This window comes from Equus asinus, chromosome X, assembly GCF_041296235.1.
Source record: "Equus asinus isolate D_3611 breed Donkey chromosome X, EquAss-T2T_v2, whole genome shotgun sequence".
NCBI lineage: Eukaryota > Metazoa > Chordata > Mammalia > Perissodactyla > Equidae > Equus > Equus asinus.
In genome coordinates, this window is record NC_091820.1 from 43,016,950 (window position 1) to 43,041,348 (window position 24,399).

At 40.6% G+C, this 24,399-nt stretch overlaps 1 protein-coding gene across 2 annotated transcripts in view; it reads left to right on the plus strand.

Moving 5' to 3' along the window:
• Positions 1-24,399, plus strand: part of MAOB (monoamine oxidase B) — a 119,227-nt gene that overhangs the window by 77,199 nt on the left and 17,629 nt on the right. For both annotated transcript variants that reach the window (XM_070503287.1, XM_070503286.1), the window contains exons 4-8: positions 13,858-13,962; positions 14,661-14,752; positions 20,046-20,187; positions 21,459-21,608; positions 22,635-22,794. In XM_070503287.1, the coding sequence (XP_070359388.1) occupies positions 13,858-13,962; positions 14,661-14,752; positions 20,046-20,187; positions 21,459-21,608; positions 22,635-22,794 (649 nt within the window). The remainder of the gene's footprint in view (positions 1-13,857; positions 13,963-14,660; positions 14,753-20,045; positions 20,188-21,458; positions 21,609-22,634; positions 22,795-24,399) is intronic.

Here is a 24,399-nt window from a genome sequence, read left to right on the forward strand (position 1 = left end):
TTGGGATGATGAAAAAGTTCTGAAAATGAATGGTAGTGATGGTTGCACAACATTGTGAATGTACTTGATGGCACTGAATTGTATGCTTAAAGATGGTTAAAATGGTAATTTTATGTTTTGTATATTTTACCAACATCAAAAAGGATTAATTTTATGGTATGTGAATTATATCATGATAAAGCTGTTATTTAAAAATTGGGTTAATAACAGTACCTATCCCACAAAATATTTGTGAGGATTAAGAATGATATATGAGAAGTACCATGCACATGGTAAGTACTTACTCAAAGGTAGTTGTTGCGAGGTGTGGCCTAGAAATTAAGCAATTGCCTTATGCAAAGGACCCCATAATTCTAAAAGGCACTGATGCTTAAGGACTGGGATGTGCAGCTCTTTCTCTGGTCTTAAGATGGGTGCAGGAATCTCCTCTAATAATAATCCATATGTACACTTGAGTGAGAGCTATCCTTTCCCAGAGCATTTATGTTTCTCCTCTGGCCCTCGCTCCACGCTAACAGAAGAGGACCACCTGTTTTACTCTGCTCCCTTCCTTCTCACTAGCCTGAGCCTCCCTGTGGTCAATGGTAAGTATTGTCAAGCCTGAATGGGTGGTGTTTCAGTTAATCACCGTGGGACAGTGACTTGACTTCACAAATGAAGAACTCATCATGAACACCTTCCAATTATGTGATTAAGGCATAGCTACCCTCTTGGCATCATTACTATGTGTTATGAATCTCCTCTGGCCTCTAAACATGGTTTCAGAAGAACACAGCACCAGATTTTTATTTATGGGTAGTTGTAGATTGTTTGTTCTCATTGCTATATGGTATTCCATTGTGGGAATATAACTCAATTTATTTATCCTTACTACTCTTAATGGACACTCAACATTCTTGTGTATATGTTTGGAGGACATTTTCCTAGGCATCTACATAGAAGTGAGTCATAAGCTATGTGCATATGCAGCTTTAATAGATACTGCCAAACAGTTTTCCAAAGTGGTTGTACCACATTACACAACCATTAGCAGAATATAAGAGTTCTGGCTGCTCCTTAATCTCAGCAAAACTTGGTATTATCATCAAACTTTCTCAACTTCAAATTCCTGGACTCTTGGGGAAGGGCCCAAGATAAGCTTCAGGTACACTCCCTGGTTTTATATACAGAATTGTCTGTGTGTGTCTACTTTACTGGAGAGATTCCATGGCTTTCAACAGATTTCCAGAGGGGCCCTTGTCCCAGAGAAGAGCAAGAACCACTGCTTCAAGTTTTTAGCTCTCTTATAATCCCTAACATTGTGATGGTACATCCTTTTATTTGAGCCAAGATTCCTCTTAAAAAGCTAAAGCTGCTGGGTAGCTGTCTCCTTTTTGAAAAGTGCATTCATTATTCAAGGCCAGGGAATTCTGGAATTTTGCTGGTGCTGGTGCATGTTGGGTAATATGTTGGAGATGTTCAAAATTACATGCCCTAAATACAGGGATTATATTTATCAGGAAATTTTAGATGTTTGTGCTATTTGATCAAATAAACACTTATGTGTCTACAAATTGAAAGGGTGAAAAAATTGGCACCGGAAAACATTTTAGCTTTGGGTGTTATTCTGCTTTGGAAACAATTTCTCGGCATCAATGGTGAATCCTGATGGTTTCAATGGGGTATGGCTGGAAATGGCTGATATAAGCAGCAGAACTATAGGGACACAAAACCCTGCATCCTTCTCAACACACGCTTATTTGGAGTAAATGTCTAGGCTAAATCTGGAGACTCTCCCCTGTGGAACTCAGGCCCGTCTCCATTGGGAGATGTATTTACAACAGATTATGAAGGTAAAGAGGACAAAGACATCGATTAGGCCTTTTGTGGAAAGAGTTGCAGTTTTCACCTTCCTAGTTTTTAACACTTACTTTAACTTTTTCAGAAGAAATTAGTTTTGATTGTGTTTAGAAAGCATTCAGTCAGACATCTGCCTTGGACCCTGAAGAATTCTTCTTCTTATTTTAATACTATTTGTCTTAGTCCGTTTGGGTGGCTATAACAGAAGATCATAGACTGGGTGGCTTATAAAGAACAGAAATTTATTTCTCACAGTTCTGGAGGCTGGGAAATCCAAGATCAAGGTGCTGGCAGATTTGGTGTCTGGTGAGGGCCCACTTCCTAGTTCATAGATGATCATCTTCTTGCTGTGTCTTCACATGGTGGAGGGACCAGGGAGCTCTCTGGGGTCTCTTTTATAAGGCATTAATCCCATTCATGAGGGTGAAGCCTAACCACCTCCAAAAGGCCCCACCTCTGAATACCATCACACTGGGGGTTAGGTTTCAACACATGAATTTTGAGGGGACGCAAACATTCAGTCTGTAGCACTATTCGTCTGTCTGTCCATCCATCTAACCATCCAATGCTTGTCAAACACCAGTTGAATATATAACACTCTGAAGCATTGTGAGAGGGTGCAGATGGTTACTTCCTTTCCTGAAGTTACTGGAGAGAGAAGAGAGCCATGTGGGATACCTGGAGAATAATATCAAGATACCATGGGCAAGTACAGGCTAATATGGTAGGGACTCAAAATGGAGTGAATTTTATGTTAGAGCACTGATTAGGGTTGAGGTGAATTTTGGAAGGCTTCTTGAAGAAAGTGAGTCTTGAGCTGGGCATTAAATGTAGTTTAAGCTTCGCACTGATGGAGATCAGAAGACAAAGAGCCTTTGAGGGAAGATGTGGCGATAATACAGTGGTGGGGGTGGCCTGCTAAGATCAGGGAAACTGCAGAGGCCATCTCCTCGGCAGCCACCTTCTTCTGGCATCTATGAACCTGGATTTGTTCCAGTGAGCAAAGGGACATCCCTGTAGAAGAGATAGGATGAAGCTGGTTTCCTTCCCGTTCCTTGTCCAATCCATTCATCCTCCCGTCTCAGGATGCTTGCTGAGGCCTGCCTGAAGGCTCTTCCTCCCACATAGTCACATGGTTCCCTCTCACTCCTCTCTCTCTCTCTTTTTTTTTTTGGTGAGGAAGATTGGCCCTGAGCTAACATCTGTTGCCAATCTTTTTTTTCCTCCCCAAAGCCCCAGTACATAGTTGTATATCCTAGTTGTAAGTCATTCTAGTTCTTCTATGTGGGATGCTGCCACAGCATGGCTTGATGAGTGGTGCATAGGTCCACATCCAGGATCTGAACTGGTGAACCCCAGGCCACTGAAGCAGAGTGCGTGAACTTAACCACGGGGCCAGCCCCTTTCTCCTCTTTCATCTTTTCACTCAAATGTCACCTTCTCAGTGATACCTTCCCTGACCAGCTTATTTAAAAGCACAATCAAACCCAAACCTCCGACACTTCCTCTTTCTCTCTGCGAGTCTCTTTTTCTCCATAGCACTCATCACCTTTAATGTACTTCATGATTTCCTATTGATTTTGTGTAGTATCTGTTTTGTTAGTTTCTTTTGTTTAAACCTATTAGAATGTAAGTCCCCAGAGAGCAGAGACTTTTGTCTGTTGTTGCTCACTACTGTGCCCCCAGAGTCCGGAGCAGTGACAAGCACATAGGAGGAAATATTTGTCAGATGGATGAGTGAATGAACTTACGTGGCAGCTCAAGAAATATTTGTTGAAGGAATGAGTGAATGAACTTTCATGGCAGCCATTTGAGGATAGGCTGGACCGGTCCTTGCCTGGGAACAGCAAGGACAGCCACAGAAAACATCTGGCTGGTCACTGAACCTGTCATTAGCTTCTACCTGGTTTGTAAGAATCTCAAGTGGTTACTGGATCTCAATGCCTTCCAGAGACCTTCTTTAAACCAACTGAGCATTGGCTCATAGAGCAGAGACCTAAGGAAGAGCTTGAGCTCTGAGTACACAAACTTGAGATTAAATTCTGTTCCCACTGCATTCAAGCTGTGTCACCTTGAACAACTTATACAACCTCTTTGTGCTTCAGAACTCATCTGTAAAATGAGGCATACAATTAGCAGTTTACTCCCTGGGCTGTTGTGAGAATTAAATTAAATAATTTAATTAAAACTGTTAGCCCAGTGTCTGACAAATTGTGTTCAATAATTTTAATTATAACTAAGAGGCTGGGAATCTTCATGATCAAGAGCATTAGCCTTTGGATGTCTGAATTTAAATCCTGCTGCTACTTATTAGTTGTGAGGCTTGGAGCACATGATAATTACTTCATCTCTTTATGCCTCAGTTTCTCCATCTGAAAGGACAATATTGTGCCTATCCCATAGGGTCATTGTGAAGATTAATGTATCAATACATGTAAAGTGCACAGAACAAGGCCTGAACACAGTAAACACTCGGTGGTAGCTGTTGCTATTGTTTGTTATTATTATTCCTGCTGGGCTTTGCCTAATTTCTCAGCCACTACCACCCCCATCTGCCCCATGTCTCCCTACATGGACAGTTCCAGGCCTTTCATGTACTAGTGTGCTGTTGGCTGGTTCCAGAAACATTGCCATGGTCTGCCCCTCCCTCCAGTTTCACCCATGTGATGATGCAATCAGAAGACAGTGTTGAAGCCAGCTCCGGGTGCTTAGAAATGTGAACACATCAACAGGGAAAGAAAGCCATCTGCCTAAGTAGAGCTTGCAGGACTTCCTTCCCTTCTTTCCCACGGGGAAGATTAAAGTTCTTTCCTTCCAAACTGGAAATGTTGATCAAAAGAACAGCTTGGTCCTCCAGATTTGTTTATGGCCCAAGCATGGTCCTTGCCGATAGCTGTAAAAATGATTGTGCTCTAGAGAGCTGGGTGGCGCACTCCAGCTCCCCATGGTGAGGAAGGCAAGATTCCCATGAATAGCAGAGGAGACACTCTGGGAGGAAAAGGTCACTCCTGAGGAGCTGGATCTAAGAAGGACCAGGCGACCTGTTCCTACTGGCAGAGTCTGGGGTCAGCAATGGGAATAAGGTGGCAAAGGGGCTTCCTAGATGGCACAGAAATCGGAGTGTGGGATCTTTGCCTCCAGAGAACAAGGGTCAGGAGAAGAGCAGGACATCTGGAGCATTGAAGTTGACGTTAGTGATGTGTTGTCGCCAAGCCAGCCTGTTTCTGAGAGCCGCTCACCCACTCTTTAGGTGAGGAATCCAGAAGGCAGATTTCAGATGTTTTTACTGAGCCCACTGAAGCTCACAGGCTACAAAATAAGGCCACGTGATGATCAAGTTGGTTGCCAGTTTTCAGCAAGTCTGCTTTAAAATGTCAAACATAAATCTTCATGCCAGGAATTCTGACTCTGGGAATTTATCCAAAGAAGATTAATCAAAAATGAGAACATAGATTTACGGGTAAGAAGTGGTTGTATAAATGACAGGGCATTCATCAAAATTACAGAACTGTCAGCAACATCCATTTTGTGAGTACATCCTTTTTGCTATGTATAATCTTAGTTAATTCCTTCAACACCCCTGTGAGATGGGTACTATTATTCCATATCTAAAGACAAGGCAACACAAATGTTGAGCAACTTGCCTGTAGTCACACAACTATCAAGTTTCAGAACCTGTTTGAATCAGTCCTATTGGCTTCTTAAAAACCAACCTGTATCCCTTCTCCTGTGGTTCTATTCCAGCCCTTCTCAAACTTTTACGTTCTTAAAAATTATTGAGAACCTCAAGCAGCTTTTGCTCAAGTGACTCTATCTATATTTACCATATTAGGAATGGAAACTGAGAATTTTTACAATATCTATTAATTCACCTAAAATAACAATAATAACTCTATCACAAGTTAACATTTTTATGAAAAAAATAGTTTCTAAAACCAAAAAAAAAAAAGAATGAGGGGCATTGATTTACACTTTTGCACCTCTCTCTCACATCTAGCTTGATAGAAGACAGCTGGATTCTCATGTCTGCATTGGCATTCAATCCTTTGCAATCTGTTGTCTTGGTTGAAGTATGTGAAGGAAATCTTTCCTCGTGTGTGGTTGGAAAAGGGAGACCCTCAACAGACTCCCTGAATGTGTTCTAGGGACCCTGAGGGGTCCTTGGACCACAGTTTGAGAACTGCTGGTCTCTGCATATTATGAAATATTATGTAATAAGCAAGAAAAGTATGCTTAACAAGTCAATGAATGACGTGGGAAATGTTTAGGATACAACATTGACTGAAAACTAGCAGGACAAGAGTTGTATGTACAACAGGACCTCAACTGTAAAATGTATAAAATAATGAAAAGATGAAAGAAACATGCTGAAATGTTGATAGCCATGATAGATTTCAGCTTGGTGGGACTTTGAATGCTTACTGTTTCTTTATAGTTTTCTTTGTCATCTAAAATTTGTATGTGGATAAAACATACACACACATATATATATGTGTATACGTGTGATGTGTCACACATCATCTATATATAAAACATTTACATCACAGGAGCTTCGCCTTCTCCCCACTAGTGGGGAGGTATGCCTTTCAGCCCTGTCTTACCTCTCCACACTTGCTCACCCTCCCCGAAATGACCCCTAAAGAGCTTGGGGCTGCTTTGGACTCCTCTGTACCATCTGTTTGCCTGTAGGTTCCCTCCACTGTTTCTTCCAGAGAGCCCATAGGATAATATACCTTGCTCTCAGATCCCAGAATCCCTACAGTGGTGTCCCTTCTTCATGGCACTTGCTACAGATGCTTACTTAATTTGTATCACAGGAATTTTGATATTAGTCACCAGTATATATTTATTGACTAATGGATGGTTCTAGATGATTTTCAAGATATTCCTCATCCTCCTCTTCTCTCTGTCTCCCTCTCACACACACACACACTTGTGACCTTCACAGCTTCTGTAAATAAAATTGAATTTCCGGTAGTTTCCACTCATGGGCTGTGAGATCCCAAACTACTCGTTTAAACTTATCTGAACTTTCTTTTCTTTACCTATAAAAGGAAGAAATAACTTGCTGGGTCTACCTCACAGAGCTGTGTTGTGAGGATAAATCAAAAATGCTGTCTGTAATTAGACTTTGTAACTCGAGAGCTCCTTTAGCTGGGGGCTTACTCCGATGTCTTCTCATGATCTCTTCAGAAAGACAGCCTACCTGGATGATGTTCTCAAGTGAAACAGTCACTGCAGTGGCCAAATCTGAGGCAGAAAACTCTTGCAGTGCCTTTGGTCATACAAAATAAATTTAGACATTTCCTCCCTCCCCTACTTATTCCCTGAAGCTTGAAGATTTGAGATTTTTATGGGTCTAATAATAGCTCGTTCCTGGGTTTATCAGAATCTTTCCCTAATCTTGTAGAAGAATAATGGCTTTTGTAAATTTAGCTAAGCTGTTACCTACATGGAGGTAACACACTGAGGGCTATTAGTAAACGAGTACATAAAAGGGTAAAGTGTTTTCCTCTTCATCATCATGGTGCCCTTTACATAGTGTTTGGTTTCCGTTTACTCACACAAAGCTCTTTTTGGTGGTCACTTCTCGCTCTGGTTTTGGTTTTGGAGACACCTCCTTTCGAAGAGCATTCCTGAATCAGGAGGGCTTTAGCAGCTGCTCTCTGACACTATTGCATTACTGAGATGATTGCTGCTTGTACGGTCCCCACTGTGTTTGGGACCCCGTTGAATGAGAATCCCTATCCTTCAGCTGGGGTGACATTTCAACTGGGCTACTGAGCTGCGATCTGTCAAACAGAGTCTTGGAAGGAGGACCCCCCTCCACACCCATCACATCCTTTCCATATGACACATACTGAGCAAAGACCGCAAAGACCTTATCTTTGGGAAACAAGGGAGGGGTGGTGGAGAGGTGCCCGTCTCAAAATGTGTCCGTGAGGGGAAGGTTAACATGGAAGGAGGTAGAGATTACTGTTGTTGGGTGGGGCTCCCTATGCAGGTCATGGTTTGCCAGGTAACACTGTCTTCACTCAAAAGCTGTTCTTCACCTTTTCCCAGGCCAAACTGCATGAGTCAGACTGGAGTTCTCAGTTTCTGAGGCAATTGTCTTTATGTTGCCAGGAGCTGCAGCGGCTATTGGTGCAGACCCTGGCAGTGATAGGGCAGAGACCAATTAACCAAATCTGCTGGGCTCCATACTCTTCTTCAAGTTATCTGCTGGTGATTTCTGGAAGAGCCAAAGTGTTTGTGAAAACAAACCCTGAATAACTAAATTGTTTGTTGAGTTTTTAACTAATTTCTTCTCTTCCATCTCAGTCTTAAGGGTTTTTTCAAAGGAAAATGTGCTGTTCTTCCCATTTAAGGGGTGGCTATTCAACCTGATTGTAGTTTTATCTCTTTCTGATCCCCTTTCCCTGTGGGCACAATGCCACATTGAGGAGTCCAGGGACATGTCTACATATGCCAGTCTTGGATACACTCTGCCGTTGGTAGGTAGCCTGACTTGGTTCTTCACTATTATAGTTCCATCCTTCATCCTCTTTGTATAAGTGCATCTGGGTGTGTGATGGGAAGGGGAGCAGGGGTTGGCACTGCTCTGCTGGTGGGGATCTGCAGAGGCAGGAGTCGGTCTGGGCTCAATGAGAGACTTAAAAACAAGGAAGTTAATAATAGCATAGGAAACCTACCATAGACTGAATGTTTATGTCTCCCCAAAATTCATGTGTTGAAATCCTAACCCTCAGTGTAATGGTATTACGAGGTGGGGCTTTGGGGAGGTGATTATGTCATGACAGCAGAGCCCTCATGAATGAGATCAGTGCCCTTATAAAGGAGACTCCAGAGAGCTTCCTGTCTCTTCTTCCGTGTGAGGACACAGCAAGAAGATGACCATCTGTGAACCAGGAAGCAGACACTCATCAGACACCAAATCTGTTGGCCCCTTGATCTTGGACTTCCCGGCTTCCAGAACTGTGCGAAATAAATGTCTGTTGTTTATAAGCCACCTAGTGTACGGTATTTTGTAATAGCAGCCCAAATGGACTAAGATAAAACCTAAGTACAAAAGATCATTTTAGAAATCAGGACACTGTGTGTCAAATAAATAACAAGTTCAAGGTCAAACAACTGAGATGATAGCAAACAATTATTGTGAACTTTCTATGTGCCAGCAATCTATGCCAACAGGTCCTAGGCGTGCAAAGATTATAATTACAACAGTAGCAGCTGAAGTAACAATAACAACAACATTTACTGAGAACTTACAACATGGCAGCCACTGTTCAAATTGACTTACATAGATCAACTCACTTCATCTTCCCAGTGCATCTATTTGGTAGGTATTGTCATTCCATCTTACACATGAGTAAACTAAGGCACAGAGGAGTTAAGCAACTTAACACAGCTAGTGAGAGGCAGAGCCATGACTTGACCCAGATAGGCAGGCTCTAGAGCCCATGCTCTTGCATCTTAGAGCCCAAGAGGTAACACAGAATGGTAAATGCATGGAACTGGTGCAGTGGAGTTAGTGGCAGGTGGAAGTTGAATGGAGAGCTTTAGAACACTGAGAAGGCCACCCAACCAAGCTGTTTATGGTAATCTGGGCATACTTCCTGGAGGAAGATGATGAGGCCAAGAGATATTGAGTTACAAAGGCCCAGGGAGATTAAGAAACTCACTTTCTCTGTGTTAGTCAGCTTGGGAGAGGCAGAGATGGAATCAGGATACACATGTCTTTTGTGGAGAATAATCCCATGGATTAATCCACAGGTTTCTACTGAGTACTATGTGCTGAACTCTGATAGAGGCATAAGTAGGGGTTTTAAAAATCAGCATGCAAATTGTATCTTGTGGCATGTAAATTACATCTCAATAAAGGCGTTTTTTTTTTTTTTTTAAAAAAAGCTAGAATACTCCTAGCAGCCGGAAGTTGCTTCTAAATACCATTCTTTTGATAAAAGGAGTGAAGACTCCTTGGAGAAATGGCAGATCCTGTGGCTGGGGCAGTGACAATAGAAGATGAGCCTGGTTTCTAGTGCCAGAAATGAAGGAAGCGCTCAAGAAACAAAAGGACGGGAGCATGCCCAAAGGACACAGAAGCCAACCTGAAGGAGCTCCCAATGGCCACAGGTGGAACAATTTAAGCAGCAAAATAAATAATTAGTATTGGATTATGACACAAAGTATAAAGTAAATATATATGACTCTATACTGATATAGATAAACAACTGAATAAGTAACAGGGGGAGAAAAGGCAAATCTTCCTTAAAGAAGAAGTTAAAAGTTTTATGTAGATACTCTCCTTCCAGGAAGTAGAGTTTAATTCCTCCCATCTACTCTTGAAGGTGGACTGAATTTAGTGGCTCTCTTCCAAAGAACAGAGCATGGAAAGAGAAAAATAGTAACCTTCCAGTGTAGAAAGCTGGCAGATACCACCTTAACCAAGGGATCAAGGTTAACATCACCAACGATAAGTTATGTGGCTATCACATGCCCTCTGAGGTGATGTGATGAAAACGGCACTTCACCTCTGTTGTATTCTTCCCCAAAACTCACAACCCCCATCTGAAAAAAAAAAATCCAGACAGATCCAAATTGAGGGACATTCTACAAAATACCTGACCAATATTGTTCAAAACTGTCAAGGTCATGAAAAACGAGGAAAGACTGAGCAACTGTCACAGATCAGAGGAGACCAGGGAGACTTGATGACTAGATGTAATGTGGTATCCTGCATGGGATCCTGGAACAGAAAAAGTACATTAGTCAACATAATGCCCGAAGTTTTGTAGATAGTGATGTACCAGTCTCCTGGTTTTGATAAATGTACCACGATAATGTATGATGCTGACATTAGGGAAAATTAGTTGAGAGGTATATGGACATTTTCTGTACTATCTCTGCAAACTTATCTGTCAATCTATTATTCTAAAATCAAAACTGTATTTAAAGCATAAAAGTCCATAAGCACTGGTCAGGACATGGAACAAGTAGGACTCTCATACGTTGCTGGTGATAATGTGAAGTGGTACAACCTCTTTGGGAAAATGTTTAACTTAAAAAGTTAAACATACACCCACCATACAGCTCTGCTATTCCACTCCTAGTCATTTACCCAAGAGAAAGGAAAATATATGTACACAAAAAGACTTGCCCAGGAGCATTCATAGCAGCTTTATTCACAGTAGATTGAAAATGGAAATAGTCATCAACAGGGGAATGGATAAAAAAACCATGGTACAGGGGCTGGCCCCGTGGCCGAGTGGTTAAGTCCGCGTGGTCCGCTGCAGGCGGCCCAGTGTTTCGTTGGTTCGAATCCTGGGCGCGGACATGGCACTGCTCATCAAACCACGCTGAGGCGGCGTCCCATGTGCCACAACTAGAAGGACCCACAACGAAGAATACACAACTATGTACTGGGGGGACTTTGGGGAGAAAAAGGAAAAAAATAAAATCTTAAAAAAAAACAAAACCATGGTACATCCATATGATGGACTACTACTCAGCAATAAAAAGGAACGAACTCTAACAGGGACGAACCTCAAGAACATCATGCTGAGAAAAATAAGCCAGATAAAAGTGTACATACTGTATGATTCCATTTTTTAAAAAAATTCTAGAACAGGCAAAACCAATCTATAGTGACAGAAAACTGATCAGTGGTTGTCTGGGGCTAGAAAGGGGGCAGGGCCAACAGGCACATGAAAAGGTACTCAACATCACTAATCATCAGGGAATTGCAAATCAAAACCACAATGAGATGTCACCTCACACCTGTTAGAATGGCTATGATCAGAAAGACAAGAAATAACAAGTGTTAACAAGGATGAGGAAAAAAGGGAACCCTTCTGCACTGTTGGGGGAATGTAAATTGGTGTAGCCATCGTAGAAAATAGTATGGAGGTTCCTCAAAAAATTAAAAATAGAACTACGATATGATCCCACCTCTGGGTATACATCCAAAAGAAATGAAAACACTAATTTGAAAAGATATCTGCACCCTCATGTTCATTGCAGCATTATTTACAATAACCAAGACATGGAAACAACCTAAGTGTCTATCAATGGATGAATGGATAAAGAAGATGTGGTATATATATATACAATGGGATATTATTCAGCCATGAGAAAGGAAATTCTGCCATTTGCGACAACATGGATGGACCTTCAGGGCATCATTCTAAGTGAAATAAATCAGAGAAAGACAAATACCGTATGATCTCACTTATATGTGGAACCTAAAAACAAACAAAGCAAACTCCAAAATGTACAAACTTCCAGTTATAAGATAAGAAGTACTGGGGATGTAATGTACAACATGATCATTATAGATAACACTGCTGTATGGTATATTTGAAAGTTGCTAAGAGAGTAAATCTAAAGGTTCTCATCACATGGAAAAAACCATTAAAACTCTTTTTTGTATCGTATGAGATCATGGATGTTAACTAAATTTATTGTGGTAATCATTTTACAATATATATCAGTCAAGTCATTATGCTATATACCTTAAACTTATACAATGCTCTGGGTCAATTATATCTCCATAAAACTGAAAAAAAAAATAAGAGATGTAAAAACAACCTGGAAGTAACACTTGTGTGAGCACAAATTAAAGTTACTATTTCATTGTGTATAACCACTAAAAAAAAGGAAAGAAAAAAAGAAAGTAGGGGCAGGGATTGACTGAGAAAGGGGCAAGAGAGAATTTTCTAGGGTGATGGGAATGTTTTATATCTTGGTTGTGCTGGTGGTTACATGGGTGCATACATGTGCCAAAATTCCCTAAATCATACATTTAAGAATGGTTACATTATATGTAAATTACACCTTAATAAAGTTAACTAAGAAGTGTGATGGTTAATTTTATGTGTCAACTTGGCTAGGCTACAATACCCAGATATTTGGTGGAAGGCTATTCTAGATGTTTCTGTGAAGGTATTTTTTAGATGAGATTAACACTTAAATCAATAGAGTTTGAGTAAAACAGGTTACCTACATAGTGTGGGTGGACCTCATCCAATCAGCTGAAGGCTTTAATAGAAAAAGACTGAGGTCTCCCAAGGAAGAGGGAATTCTGTCAGCAGACCACCTCCTTTGAACTTGCACTGCAACTTTTCTCTGGCTCTTCAGCCTGCCAGTCTACCCTGCAGATTTTGGACTCGCCAAGCCTCCATGATTGTGTGACCCAATTCCTTAAAATAAATCTCCCTCCCCGACCACCGCTCCATGTACATATATGTATATATAGAGAGAGTGAGAGTGAGAGAGACACCCAAAGTGGTTTTTGTGCATGTCCCTTAACTGCCGTCAACTAGTCAAGCCTCCCAGAGATGACTTAGAGGCTGCTTATTATTAATCCTTGGAGAGATGTGTTCCCTTTATCTCTGTGTCAAGGTGTCCCTGCCCTACCAGGAGAACCAGGTAGTATAAACATGTCCTGAGGAGAGGTATGAAGTTGTCTCTTCTTTCTGCTTTGACCTTATTGATCTCTGGGAACTCCTGTGTTGACCTAGCACATCGGATTTCTTGGGCGAGCTTTCTGGGCCCAATTTTGTGGCTTTTTCTACAGATGGTTGCATTCTTACAATTGGTGTTTCATCCCCTTCTAACTTGTATAATATTTATAGTCGTAATTTTCTGACCCTCCAGGCACACAGGGTCTCCTGACTCTGAGATATTTGCAAGCACCTTGACAAATGAGATTACTTTAGGTAACCCCACTTCTGTACTGGTGTTTAAATTTTACATGGTAAGGGCCCCAATTTCAGACAGAAACCTTTTTATTGTGTTTGTTGTGGCAGCCAACTTATTTAAGTAACAGAGACTGATGTTGGAAATCTCTATACTAAAAAGTTAAGTAGGGTTCTGAGGACACAAGGAACTAAAATACTTGAGTATATATCACGTATTGATAACTGACGTGATTTTGCTTGAAGACATTTACCTACTTGGCAGATTTGACTACTTTTACATCGTAAATGTTTCCTTTTAAAAATATTTTGTGTCTCACAGGCCAAATCATACCCCTTCAGGGGCCCATTCCCACCTGCGTGGAATCCAATTGCCTACCTAGACCATAACAACCTTTGGAGGACAATGGATGACATGGGACGAGAGGTAAAGCTTCCTAAAGCTTCTTTCACTACATTTGTGTTTTTCATAATAAGTTTAGTCCTTCAAAGAAAGAGGGGGCAACTTATCACCAATGGCTAGTACATTGTCTAACACATAGTAACTCTCAGTAAAGATTTGTGAAATGAATGAAGAAACTTGTTTCTAACCTTTAAAAGAATGAGATGTTCACCAGACTGCTATTTGTATACCACTGATGAAGGGGAGAAGATCATACATCACTCGGCCTTCCTGGGATGATGTTTCTAATTTAGAAAATCCTCAGGACATAGCAAAATAAGAGTTCTGGGTGTTTGAGTCGCTGCCATGCTTAAACCTGCAGCCCACGAGTAAACACGCAGAGAGCTTGACCTGAAACTCCAATTTAGATGTGATTTGGTGCAGATGTCTGAATGTTCTCTCAATTAGAAACTTAATAATCAATATTTGGAAACAGCCCAAATACAACATAGCCTCCATTTATTGTGCAGGAAGTGTCATCATAAATGTGGATTGAGTGTTATAGATCTATAATAGGAAAGCTACACAGACAACATTGGCTGTGGAGTAAAAGTCAGTATTGGGGGAATTTGGAAAACTTGCATTTTCCTTCTTTAAGTTACAGTGTCTAACACTGTCGAAATAGTTATTTAAAATGGAAAATTAGATTTGTTTTTCCCCTCTGAATCCTCATCTGAATGTAGATTCCCAGTGATGCCCCATGGAAAGCACCCCTTGCAGAGGAGTGGGACTACATGACGATGAAGGAGCTGCTGGACAAGATCTGCTGGACTGAGTAAGACTCACCATTAGGCACAGACATTTATTGTGATCGTCTTTCAGGTTTGCTTGGCAATGCCATTCAATAGGTATGGGGCTAGTAGCTGCTTTGTGTCTAAAACCATGCCATTTGGCCAGGTGGAATGTTGAAAACTATTGGAACTGGGTCCTGCTTTAAAAATGTCTGTGCATCAAACCCACTTCTTTGGAATAGTTTTGCATCACAGAGGTGGTATTACCCCAAAAAGTCCTCAAAACAGACCAGAATGTGCTGCCTCCTTTACTTAGAGTAGCTTAAAGACCACCAGCCTAGAGATCTCGTTTATAGGGTTGTCGATATAGGAATACTTTTGTACTCTTACTGGTGGTCAAGTGTAGAGATGGTGAGTTAGCAAATGCATTTGAGACATCTTATGGGATGGGTACAACTCTTCAAGAATTTGAAGAGGAACTTCTAGAGAAGTTGTCTGGATAATTCACAACTGTAGAGGAAACATGTATGACTGGACTGACTGCTCCTCTTTAATGAAAAAAACATGTAGCATTGAAAGCAAGTATTCATGAATCAAGCATTAAATTCTGGCTGACAGAGCTGGGAACTATGTATAAATTGTGGAGGCTATATAGACAGACAACATGGAGAGGCCACACTGCTCTTGGACAGCAGGGAAAAAGGAAAGGATTGCAAAGGTTCTAGTCCAAGCACATGGTGAATTTGTAGTAAATAAAGTAAGAGAAAGGGAAGCCAAGTTCAAGGAAACTGTCCTCTCATGCAAAACAGCATTAGTTGGAAATACGTTTGGCTCTGGGGTTGATGTCTTCATTCTTTCATTCTCTAGGTATTGGGGAGGGAAACTGGAGCACTGACAACTAAAAGTAAAAATGAGTTTTTAGGGATATCTGAATCTAAGATATGGAAATAATCAAAAGACATAAAATTTACTTCTTTTTTTTGGTGAAGAAGATTGGCCCTGAGCGACCATCTGTTGCCAATCTTCCTTTTTTTGCTTGAGGAAGATTACCCCTGAGCTAACGTCTGTGCCAATCTTCCTCTATTTTGTATGTGGGACGCCACCACAGCATGGCTTGATAAGCAGTGTGTAGGTCTGTGCCTGGGATCCGAACCTGCAAACCCCAGGCTGCCGAAGCAAAACGTGGGAACTTAATCACTACGCCACTGTGCCAACCCCAAAATTTACTTACTTCTTGATATTTAAATTCAACTTAGAATTTAGCTTAAAGAAGGAGAAAGAAAAGAAGAGAGGGAGAAAGGCATACAGAGAGGGAGAGAGGGAGGAAGATTCTTATTTTTAAAAGCATTATTTTTAAAAGAAAAATTGAAATGTCCAATAATAGAAGATTGGTTAAATTAATTATGGGACATCTGAAGAATGGAATACTCTATAGTCTTTTAAAATCATGTTGTAGAAGAATATTTAATGGCTTGAAAAATATCATAATATTAAACACATAGAAAAGCATGTTCGATGAGCATACTCATAGAGTATGCATAGTGTGATATGTGATCTCATTTCTAAAAAGGAAACTGTATATGCACTGCAAAAGAAATAGACATCCAACAAAATGTTTTTTAACACTTAATATTACAATGCAAACATATCATTAAAAATGCTTCATCAAGGGGCTGGCCCCGTGGCCGAGTGGTTAAGTTCGCGCGCTCCGCTGCAGGTGGCCCAGTGTTTCGTTGGTTCGAATCCTGGGCGCGGACATGGCACTGCTCATCAAACCACGCTGAGGCAGCGTCCCACATGCTACAACTAGAAGGACCCACAACGAAGAATATACAACTATGTACTGGGGGGCTTTGGGGAGAAAAAGGAAAAAAATAAAATCTTTAAAAAAAATGCTTCATCAAACACCATATTTCATGGTGGGAGAATGTTCCATGGGAAGTGAATACCATAATTTATTTATCTGTTAGCATCCTGTTGGACATTTGGGTTGCTTCCAGTTTTTCATAATTATTACATAATGCTTTGTGATAAACATTTTTGTGTTTCTCCTATGTCTTTAACCTTTGAAAGCAACCGATTATGGAATAGTAAAATCCTGTTATTACCATGAAATCAATGCCTATTATATCCTTTTAAACACCTATCTATTGCTATTTACCACTTTTTTTGAGAATGTAGTTTGCAATGTAACTTATTTTGACTGTAATAAAATCTCAGTGTTTACTTTTAAATTTGTTACATTAAATTTTCAAAATACAGTGAGTATTTAATCATCTGGATTTGTTTTATAACTTCTGTTATGAAAAGCTTTTAATAAATTCAGTTAGGTCTTTTCTCCCCAGAGAGCTTTGAATCTCCTTGAAAATGGGACTAATTATATTCCTTTGGGATCATAGAGATCTGACTTTTTATATCATAGTCCTTGGCTTAGTCTCCCCTTAGTGAATATTCTAGATTATTGGCTGACAAAATAAAGCATTCTGAGATACTAGGAATATATGAATACAAGGTAATGGTCTAACTTTTCCCAAGCAAGATATACATGATATCATTTCCTAGCTTTAAAAGAAGTAAACCCCGGAATATCCAACCTGTTCAAACTAAGCACAATCATGCATTCAAAGACTAATGCTGATCATTCTTTTAGTTCTTCTCATTTATAAAGTGCTTTTCAGAAGCACAAATTAAATTTACAACGTGGTCACAGCTATGTAAATACACTTTTTAAAACCTATAATTAGAAGAAAATGCACTAAAATGAGACTAGCGATTATCTTTTGGGGGACAGAAATATGGAAGATGCTCATTCTCTTACCTCTTTATTTTATGAATTTTTCCAACTTTTATAGAGCTTTTATATATTTTTCATGTAGAAAAATATAATAGCATTTATCTTTTAAAAATCAACAGGGGAAAGAACACGAAAATATTATTGCACTAGCTTCCTTGACCTTCCATCCCTCAGATATTGTTCTTCTCATTTCTTTTCTCACTAAAGCTCCCAGAGTAAATCAAATAAAGGATTACAAATGGCCTGGCCCTCCACAGAGAATTACTTTTAGATCTCCCTCCATTTCAAACCAGGATTATTTTTTCTCCACCAAATTGGCAACAATAATAACTAGAATTGCAGCAATATTTTTATGTTTCATTTTGGCTGTCTAGCTGGGCCAATGTTAAGTTTTAGTTACTTATTACTCCGTTTTACCTTATGCTGCCCTAATTCACCTATAAAATAAGGAACAAAAGAAATAGGACATCAGGAAATAGCAAAGGATGTTTTCACTTTGAAGTAATATTTTAAACCATTGTCTGGATATTTGCTTTAGATAGCTACTGCAAACTGCCTCTGCGAAGAAAGCACGAGTCAGCAATTTCCATCCCTTCGGTTATCAAGAGGAATCTTATAAAACGAAATCACTTCAACATATATATTACACTATTTGCAGGCTAAATGACGGGGACTGTCACAAAAGTGCTGTCAGGTTGTTATGGCTGCAAACATTGTTAGTAACTGAAATGTGTGTTAGATGTGATTCTACAAACTTTCAGAGTCAAGGTACACAAGAGTAGAGAGGTGCCCTTTGGTGAGTATTTGCACTTTCAAGATCGTCAGTTAATTATAAAGCATTTTGAGGTATTAAAAGCATGAGGTTAGAATCAGGTATGATCTGGTTTGAAGTTGTACCATTTACTGAGCGGTATACTACATATTACTAACCTCTCTAAGATCCAGTTTCTGGGCTTGTGAGCTGGGGAAAAACAATAACTATTTTATAGAGTTCTTATGACAATCCAATAAGACAATAGATTTAAAAACCATGAAGTGTGGAAGACTTCAATAAATGGAAGAGAGTATTATTTATTCCACCCATTGTCAGAACTACCAGGTGACAAATTCTGTCTCAGATATAACAAGATTAATAACATGCAAACTTTATGTCAAAGTGAAAAGGGGTATTTGTCCTTGTTAAAGATATCCCAGAGTACACATTATTACTGGTGAATTTTAGGGTGTGTTAGGTTTAATTGAGTCGTTGGAATTGCATGAGATCATTCACTTTCTGGTGTGCCTCCAGATAGGAAATAACTTCTCACGATTTGCTTGCCAACCCCAAGCAAAAGTTAAGCTATCTGTGTTCTATTAATTGCTTTCCCCCTCATCCATCCTTTGAGCTTGTCTTCTATTTGGTAGTAAAATAAGTGAATAGATAACTATGACTGTGTGGTACAGCAACTAGCATATCCTTTGTGGACTGTGGATAATTTAAAAATAATATTTAATTGATATTTCTCATCAACCATTCATTCAGTCAGTCATCCAACAAGTAATTATTAAGTGCTTACTATGTGCCAGTCACTATTTTATTAAAAGGGGACACTATAGTGAACAAGAAAGTCAAGATCCCTGTTCTCGTTGGTTGATATTCTAGTGTGCAATAGAGACAGCAATAAAAAATAATGATAATCAAGATAATATAAGAAAGTGAAAAGACTTATAAAGATATTATACTGTGGTAAAATGACAAGAATGTCAGGGTGCTGGGAATGTGGAAACTGGTGCACACTTTCATAGATGTTTAAGAGTTCACCTTTCTGAGGAGACATTAGAATAAGTAGAGAGGGCACAGGATGAGATAGAAAAGGTAGGCATGGGCTAGATCACTCAGGGCTTTGGAGGCCATGGTAAAAGATCTGGATCTTATTCTGGTTTTGATAGGATGCCACTGGAAGGTTTTAAGCAGGGGAAGGACGTGACTTGATTTACACTAGAGAAAGAGCACCATGGAGGGGAAGTGTGGTGAATAGATACCAGGTGAGGATGAGTAGAGGCAGAGAGGCTGGTCTGGAGGAAATAATTGCAATGCTCCAGGCAAGAGATGATGCTAAATTGGTTGTGATGAAGGTGGAGTGATGTGGTAAGAGACAACAGGAGTTCCTGATGGGTTGGATGGGGAGAGAGTGATGGAAAGAGAGAAATTAAGGCTGATTTCTAGAGTGTTGGCCTTGGCAGTTAGGTGAACGGTGATGCCTTTTACTGAGATGGAGATCACTGGAAGAGTAGCAGGTGTGTGGGGAGAAATCATGACAGCACAGAATATGGAATACAAGCTGATTCTGAGTAAGGTATTCTGGTTATGGGGACAATAAACCTCATATTCCCCAAATCTCTGATGTCATGTTTTATAATATTGGATTCTACTGACAGTTTTCTGTGACCTGCCAAATTGCACTAAACTTAGCCAAGTAAATTTATTGCTTGAATAATTTCCAGAGAATGAAGAAGATGCTCTCCTGCATTTGCCAATTTTACTCTTGTTTCTTTCTGAGCAGATCTGCAAAGCAGCTTGCTACTCTCTTTGTGAATCTGTGTGTCACTGCAGAGACCCATGAGGTCTCCGCTCTCTGGTTCCTGTGGTATGTGAAGCAGTGTGGGGGCACAACCAGGATCATCTCGACAACCAATGGAGGGCAGGTACCCATCTATCCCCCGGCCATTTCAACAGAAAGCCACCACTGCCTAAATGAAAGATTGGCATCATCTTTCAAGCATGAACAGATGAAGCAGGAGGCAGGCTTGTGGCTTTTAGAGCTTTACCATGGCAGCTCAAGGTGGCTCGTGTAAGTGACAGTCTCTTGTTAGGTACCCAGTGTGAGAACTCAGCAGCCAATGTAATTTTAAGATTAGGCTTGTCTCTTTTTATGTACTTTTTGCAGTATTCCACTTGGATATACATCCAATTATTATTTGGTAAGATCGTAGGAGACCATCTGACAAACATAACTTGAGCACTTCTTGGAAAGCTCAACAAGGAAAGTCAGAAATGCATTTTCAATTTAAAACATACACAGTACATAGAATAAATTTATTCATTCATTCATTGCCTATTTCCTGAGCATTGTATAAGGCATTGTGCTAGGCACAGTAGGAAGTGGATTAGAGTTCTTACATCATCTGCTTGGTAGTCGTTTTCCTTTTCTTCCCTTCCTCTTCCTCCCTGCTTCTCCTCCTCATTCTCCTCCTTCTTCCCCTCCTCCTCCCTTTCTTCCTCTTCTTCTTCTCCTTTTCCTTCTTCTTCCTAGGCCTATTTGAAATAGTGTTTTAAAAAATTAACTGAACTGAAAATTAAGGAGGAGGCAGTCAGATTGACTGTGTGCATAACCATGCAGAACATTTGGAAGTTTTAGCAGGGCTCAGGACAGGTGGGTGCAATGAGGTGAAATGACCTCGGTGGCCACAGAAGCAGCAGGCGCCTGACCCAGGATGAGGTGGGCAGCCTGCAGCAGGGAGTAGGCTGACTTGGGGGTGGGTGGGCCAGGGAGGTTCTGAGCCTGAGTGACAGGGAAGAGGAAAACAGGCTCCAATATGCTCAGGCAAGCAGTGGCCCAGCGGTAGGTAGGGCTCCATCAGACCCAGCAACCCAACAAAAGGATGCAGATAGGGCATGGAGCAGGGGTAGTGGCCACGCAGGTGGGACAAGGGGGTAAGGCTGAGGATGTCCAGCTGAGGTTGGAGCCTGGGAATCCGTAAGAGCATAGCTTGGAAGGGGACTGTTAGAAAACCTGCAATTTTGTCAAAAGCCAGCAATCACTAGTTAGAAGACAATGATGAAAGACACTATTCACAACAGCAAAATGAGATTTTATACATCTCATGTAAAGATATGCAAAGAAAACTTGTAGCTTAATGGTTTATTCCCATTCTTATATTTCATGCCCACCTCTTGAGTCCTTTTTTCTTTCTAGGAGAGGAAATTTCTAGGTGGTTCTGGTCAAGTGAGCGAGCGGATAATGGACCTCCTCGGGGACCGGGTGAAGCTGGAGAGGCCTGTGACACACATTGACCAGACAGGAGAACATGTCCTTGTGGAGACCCTGAACCATGAAGTGTATGAGGTGACCAAGAGCCTTAAACTAAGGGGCTCATGCCTACCTTTTCTATCTCATCCTGTGCCCTCTCTACTTATTCTAATGTCTCCTCAGAAAGATGAACTCTTAAATAACCAAAGCTTAAGTAAAGCCAAGAAGGTGCCAGACTTCACAATCTCTTTGTCAAAATGGAAAAGCTACCTCTATCTGAAAGAATGGAAAAGAGAACAAGAATATTTGGGGTTGGGGAGGATTTATAAAGATATATATTATCAACCCTCTGTATTGGGCTCCTACATAATTAGAAAACCAAAGAAAATATTGATTTGATAAATATCAAGTGCCTCCTATGATTTGGGAGTGTAGCAGTGAATGAGACAGATAAAATTATCTGCCCTCATGTGGCTTACATTCTAGTGAAGGAGAAAGGCCACGATCAAATATAGAGTTGAAATATAAAGTATGCTAGATAGTGATAAGTGCTGTGGAAAAAATCAAGCAGGGAAGGGAGAGAGGGTGTGTCAGAAGGTGGGGTGGGAGGATTGGTCATGCAATTTTAAATAAGGTCGTCAGGGAAAGCCTCACTTGAAAAGGTAATATTTAAGCACAGAACCAAAAGAGATGAGGGATTGAGCCATGTGGCTCTCTTGGGTAAGAGTGTTACAGGTAGACAGAACAGCCAGTGCAAAGGCCCTGAGGTAGGAGCAAGCCTGGCATGATGAAGCAACAGCAAGGTGGACAAAATGGCAGAAGTAAGAGGGGTGAGGGGAAGAGTAACAGGAGATGAGATCAGAGATGTAACAAGGGTCCGTTTCATGTATAGCCTTGGAGATGACTGAGGAATTTGGCTTTGACTCTAAGTGTGATGGGAAGGCATTGGAGGTTTTGAACTAGGGAACAATAAGGGCTTATTTTGGTTTTAACAAGATCCTTCCAGCTTCTCTGTTAAGAAGAGACTAAAGGCTGGGACAAGGATAAAATGAGGGAGAAACATTAGGAAAAAAAGCAAAAACAACCCACCAACAATGTTTAACCATGTTGTTTTTCTTCCAGGCTAAGTATGTGATTAGCGCTGTTCCTCCTATTCTGGGCATGAAGATTCATTTCAAACCCCCTCTCCCAATGATGAGAAACCAGCTGATCACTCGTGTGCCTTTGGGTTCAGTAATCAAGTGCATGGTTTATTATAAAGAGCCCTTCTGGAGGAAAAAAGGTGAGTACTTTCCTTAAATGAAGACCTTGGGGAGAAGGTCCAAGAACCTGGGTGCAAAGACGCGCATTTGCATGTAACTATTTTTATTAGAATGCTGGACATAAAACATTAGACCAAGTTCTAAGTACAGTTCTGTCAAATAAAATATATTGGCGCAAACTCATGGAAACAACTTCCCTTGGAATATGATCAACTCTTTTTATAATTCAATATAAAGTTTAATCTTCCCACAAAAATAGATTATTAACATTTTCTAATACAGTTTTTTAAAGTATGAGTTTATAGAACCATTCACAAAGTGGGGATTCTGAAAATTTCCAATTTCTCCTTCATGTCGAGATTCTACTATTCTGAGTTAAATTCACTTATTCTTTCCTATGTATTCAACAAGTGTGTTACTGTACTGGGTAGAACATTGTGGGGATGCCTACTGAAGTGCTAGATTCTGCAATGCTGGAAATCTAGAGTTGCTGTGTCCAGTACGGCAGCTACTAGCCACGTGTGGGTATTGAACACTTGAAATGTAGCTGGTGAGACTGCCGAACCAAAATTTTCAGTTTTATTTCATTTTAATTGCTTGAAATTCAAATGTAAAAAATCACCTGCGGCTCACAGCTACTGTATTGGCCAGCACCATGCTGGAGTCTTATCACATTTACTCTCATCACATCTACTTTTCTTCCAAGAGGAGGCTACTTGAGAACAGTTGGTAGCTGGGACTGAGGGCAAAGGGAAGGATGGACTGAATGAGGAACTAAACCACAGGAAGAAGCTTGCGCTGGAGGCAAAAAGGGAGTTTCACGGTTTTACCTTCGGGGCGTTCTTCCTCTGCCTACCCTTTCTCAGCCATATCGCAGCCTCCTGATTCTCCACCTTTGCAGGAAATCCTATTTAGGACTATTATTGGATTGGTGCATCAGTTGAACAAGTAATCTACCTTTTGCAAAGGACGGTGCAGTGACGTATGGTGAAGAGCCTGCTGGGGCCAAGCTGCTTCCTCTCATGACCCAGGTCACTCATTTTAGATAGCTGGCTTGTGGCAAGTAGATAAGGTTTAGGACCATGGAATAAGGATTTTTCTCTTAAGGATTTTGAATGCCTTTATTTGTGGAGAGAATCTGTAACTTTCCATTCATGTCTGCAAACCTTTGTCTTAGGCCTGCTATGCCCTAGGCAAGTTCATGGTAGGTATTAGTATCAAAAAGAAAACCCAAGTTCTCTACCCTCAAGAAGAGGCTTGGCCTGACTAGGCCTTTGTTGGTAATGAGACTTGACTAGCAGTTTAACAAATGATTGTAGACATGAGAGCGTCACCAAAGCATGTTCAGTTTCTTTTGAGTTATTGTAGTAATGTATTTCTTCAACTGACCACTGTCGAGCGCCGGTTGTATGACAGGTGCCATGATGGGCAATGGGAATTCAAAGGCGTGTTTCCTTGCCCAGAAAATCCAGACTCGGGAGGAAGACAGTCATGTAAACTGATAATTGCATGACAACGTGTTGAGTTCAGTGTTGGCATTACCTAGGCGATTATAGAAACACAGAGGAGGGCTCCAAAACTCACACCCAATATGATTCCTGTTAAATTGTTAAGTGATTGAATAA